The sequence below is a fragment of the Anser brachyrhynchus genome (genome assembly GCF_964034855.1).
Source record: "Anser brachyrhynchus genome assembly, contig: SCAFFOLD_740, whole genome shotgun sequence".
Lineage (NCBI taxonomy): Eukaryota > Metazoa > Chordata > Aves > Anseriformes > Anatidae > Anser > Anser brachyrhynchus.
This window is the reverse complement of record NW_027664007.1, coordinates 644-4,688: the sequence shown is the minus strand read 5'-3', so window position 1 is coordinate 4,688 and position 4,045 is coordinate 644. Positions and strand designations below refer to the sequence as shown.

General features: G+C 65.0%; 1 protein-coding gene across 1 annotated transcript; it reads left to right on the top strand.

Moving 5' to 3' along the window:
* Positions 1 to 269: 269 nt before the first annotated feature.
* Positions 270 to 3,825, top strand: LOC308186492 (retinoic acid receptor RXR-beta; the record flags this gene model as incomplete). Its single annotated transcript, XM_080608609.1, has 8 exons — positions 270 to 279; positions 1,142 to 1,321; positions 1,614 to 1,777; positions 1,863 to 1,992; positions 2,871 to 3,003; positions 3,109 to 3,200; positions 3,291 to 3,396; positions 3,481 to 3,825. The coding sequence occupies 8 exons, from the start codon at positions 270 to 272 to the stop codon at positions 3,626 to 3,628; spliced, it is 963 nt and encodes a 320-aa protein (XP_080464735.1). The 3' UTR covers positions 3,629 to 3,825.
* Between the last annotated feature and the right edge of the window lie 220 nt (positions 3,826 to 4,045).

Here is a 4,045-nt window from a genome sequence, read left to right as displayed (position 1 = left end):
GTTTTGGGGCGGGGGTAACGGGAACGGGGCCATCTGGGGCCCTTCAAATTTGTTTTAGGATGGGACGTGGGGATATCTGGCATGGTTTTGGGGTGGAATAATGGGAACAGGGATATCTGGGGCGCCTCAAATTTGTTTTAGGATGGGGCGTGGGGATACTTCGGGTCATTTTGGGGTGGGATAACGGGAATGGGGACATCTGGGGCGCCTCAAATTTGTTTTAGGATGGGACATGGGGATACTTGGGGAGGGATAACGGGAACGGGGACATGGGTTCCCGCAAGTTTGTTTTAGGCTGGGATGTGGGGATTTTTAGGGTGGGATAACGGGAATGGGGATATCTGGGGCCCCTCAAATCTGTTTTAGGATGGGACGCGGGGATATTTGGGGTGGTTTTGGGCAGGATAACAGGAACAGGGCCATCTGGGGCCCTTCAAATTTGTTTTAGGATGGGACGTGGGGATATCTGGCATGGTTTTGGGGTGGGTTGAGGGGAATGGGGACATCTGGGTCCTCTCAAATTTGTTTTAGGATGGGACGCAGGGATTCTTGGGGTGGTTTTGGGGAGGGATAATGGGAATGGGGACATCTCGGGCCCCTCAAATTTGTTTTAGGATGGGATGTGGGGATTTTGGGGGTGGTTTTGGGGTGGGATAACGGGAACGGGGCCATCTGGGTCCCCTCAGATTTGTTTTAGGCTGGGATGTGGGGATATTTGGGGTGGGATAATGGGAACGGGGCAATCTGGGCCCTCTCAAATTTGTTTTAGGATGGGACGCAGGGATACTTGGGGTGGTTTTGGGGAGGGATAATGGGAATGGGGACATCTCGGGCCCCTCAAATTTGTTTTAGGATGGGATGTGGGGATTTTGGGGGTGGTTTTGGGGTGGGATAACGGGAACGGGGCCATCTGGGGCCCCTCAAATTTGTTTTAGGCTGGGATGTGGGGGTGCTTAGGGTGGTTTTGGGGCGGGATAATGGGAACGGGGCCATCTGGGCCCTCTTAAAGTTGGGGACCGGGAGCGCCCGGCACCACCCGGAGCGGGCTCGCCGCGCCGCCCCGGTAGGACCGGGATACGGGGGTGCCGCCGTTCATCCCGCCGTGCCCCCCCCGCCCCGTCCCCCTGCCCCCGTTCTGTAGGGAAACACTACGGGGTGTACAGCTGCGAGGGCTGCAAGGGCTTCTTCAAGCGCACCATCCGCAAGGACCTGACCTACACGTGCCGCGACAACAAGGACTGCGTGGTGGACAAGCGCCAGCGCAACCGCTGCCAGTACTGCCGCTACCAGAAGTGCCTGGCCACCGGCATGAAGCGCGAAGGTACCGGCCCCGCCGGGGGGGTTTTACCGGGGGGGGGGGGCGGCTCTCGCTTGCGTCCCCCCCCCCCCCCGACCTCTCCTCGAAGAGGACCGGGGCGAAAACGTCTCCAAGCCGCCCTCGCGGAGGCGCGGAACCGCCTCGCTTACGGGCTCCGCGCGGCGGTGCCCTCGCCGAACGTGGGGCGGCTTCTAGATCCTTCTCGCGGCCGCCGCCCCTATGGGCCCCCCCCCGCTACCGCACCGAGACCCCTCCTCGTTCGTTTGACCCCCCAACCCCCTTCGTCCCGCCCCAGCCGTGCAGGAGGAGCGGCAGCGGGGCAAGGAGAAGGAGGGCGAGGGCGAGCTGGGGGCCAGCGCCAACGAGGAGATGCCGGTGGAGAAAATCCTGGAGGCCGAGCTGGCCGTCGAGCAGAAATCGGACCAAAGCGTGGACGGCTCCGGCACCGGGGGCAGCTCGGTGAGCACCGGGAGACAGAGGAGATGGGGGGGGGGATTTGGGGCGCCGCCCTGCTGACCCCCCCTTGCGTCCCCCCCCGCATCAGCCCAATGACCCGGTGACCAACATCTGCCAGGCCGCGGACAAGCAGCTCTTCACGCTGGTGGAGTGGGCCAAGAGGATCCCGCACTTCTCCGAGCTGCCCCTGGACGACCAAGTGATCCTGCTGCGGGCGGGTGAGCCCCGGGGTTTGGGGTTGGGGGGTCCCCGGGGTGGGGGGGGGGTTGGCGTCCGCCCCGTAAGGGCGAATTGTAGGGGGACGGTTGTGGGGGGGGAGGCGCGGGGGTGCGTGGCGGCGGAGGAACGGTTGGAAGGGGTGGAGGAAAGGGTTTGTGCCCTTTGGGGGGGGATATCCCATAAATGGGGGGGGGTTGGGGTCTGAAGGTGGGGGGCTGGGGTTGTGGAAGGGGGATCTGGAGAGCTGCGGCCCCATAGGAGGGGGATTGGGGGGTGGCACAGGGGGTGTCTGCCCCGTGGGGGGGGGATGTTGGGGGGGGTGGGGGGAGTCGTGTGGGGCAGGAGGAAGGTGTTTGGGGGATTGCAGGGGGGGATTTGGGGCCTGGGGGAGGGGGATTTGGGGATTTGGGAGGCAGGATTTGGGGGATGGGGGATTGGGAGGGGGGAATTTGGGGGTCTGGAGGGGGGATTTGGGGGTCCGAGGGGGGAATTTGAGGGTCTGGGGGGTGGAATTGGGGGATTTGGGAGGGGGAATTTTGGGGTCTGGGGAGTGGGATTTGGGGGCCTGGAGGAAGGAATTTTGGGGGTCTGGGGCAGGGAATTTGGGGATTTGGGAGGGGGGATTTTGGGGTCTGGGGAGTAGGATTTAGGGGCATGGGGTGGCGGGATTTGGGGGTCTGGGGGTGGAATTTGGGGTCTGGGGAGGGAGAACCTACAACCAGGAACGGAAAACGCCCGGGGAGAGGTCGGGGGAGGACAAGAGGAGGCATTTCGGGTCTGGGGGTGCCGTTGGCCCCCCCGGGGGGGGGGAGGGGGTCGCTGTGGGGCCGGGGGATGGGGGGGGGGGGGGCGGCTGACGACCCACCCGGTGCCGCAGGCTGGAACGAGCTGCTCATCGCCTCCTTCTCGCACCGCTCCATCTCGGTCAAGGACGGGATCCTGCTGGCCACCGGCCTCCACGTGCACCGCAACAGCGCCCACAGCGCCGGCGTGGGGGCCATCTTCGATAGGTGGGGGGCCTCGGGGGGGGGGGGGGGATGGGGGGCGCTCTCTGGGCTTCCCCCGCCCCCCTCCCCACATTTTTTGACTCGCTCCGTTCGGGGGTGCGGCGGCAGGGTGCTGACCGAGCTGGTCTCCAAGATGCGGGACATGCGCATGGACAAGACGGAGCTGGGCTGCCTCCGCGCCATCATCCTCTTCAACCCCGGTAGGGACGCCCCCAAGGACCCCCCCCCTCTTTATTTTAACCCCCCCTCGTTAATTTTACCCCCTCCACATTAATTTTAACGCCCCCCAGACGCCAAGGGGCTTTCCAACCCGGGCGAGGTGGAGCTGCTGCGGGAGAAGGTTTACGCCTCGCTCGAGTCCTACTGCAAGCAGAAGTACCCCGAGCAGCAGGGCCGGTAAGAAGGGGGGTTTTTTAAGTGTGGGGGGGGCTTTTAGGGTTTCTGCGCCCCCCCCCCCATGTTTAATAACCCCCCCCGCAGGTTCGCCAAGCTGCTGCTCCGCCTGCCGGCGCTGCGCTCCATCGGCCTCAAGTGCCTGGAGCACCTCTTCTTCTTCAAGCTGATCGGGGACACCCCCATCGACACCTTCCTCATGGAGATGCTCGAGGCCCCCCACCAGCTGTCCTGAGAGACCCCCCCCCCCCCCAAAAAAAAAAAACAATTGGGGTGGGGGGGCCCCCCCCGGAAAAAAAGGGGGGGGGGAGGCGGCAGGGCCCCCCTGGGGGGGGCTGGGGGCTCCCCATGTGTCCCCCCCCCCCCAAAAAAAAATAACCCAGGGGCCGGTCCCTCCCCCCACCCGTTGTATAATAACCATGTCCCCCTCCCCCCCCCCAAAAAAAATTCAGGCCCCGGGGTGCCGGTGCCCTGCGGCCGGGGGGAGGGGGGGGGGCCCCAACCGTGGTGTGCCCCGGGGGGGGCGGGGGGGGGCAGCCCCCCCCCCCCCGTGGCCCCCCCACCACTCAGGCACCCGGATAGCACTTTGAATCCCCCCCCCTTCCCCCCCCCACTATGCAGCAGGGGGCCCGGGGGGGGGGGGTCTCCCTTG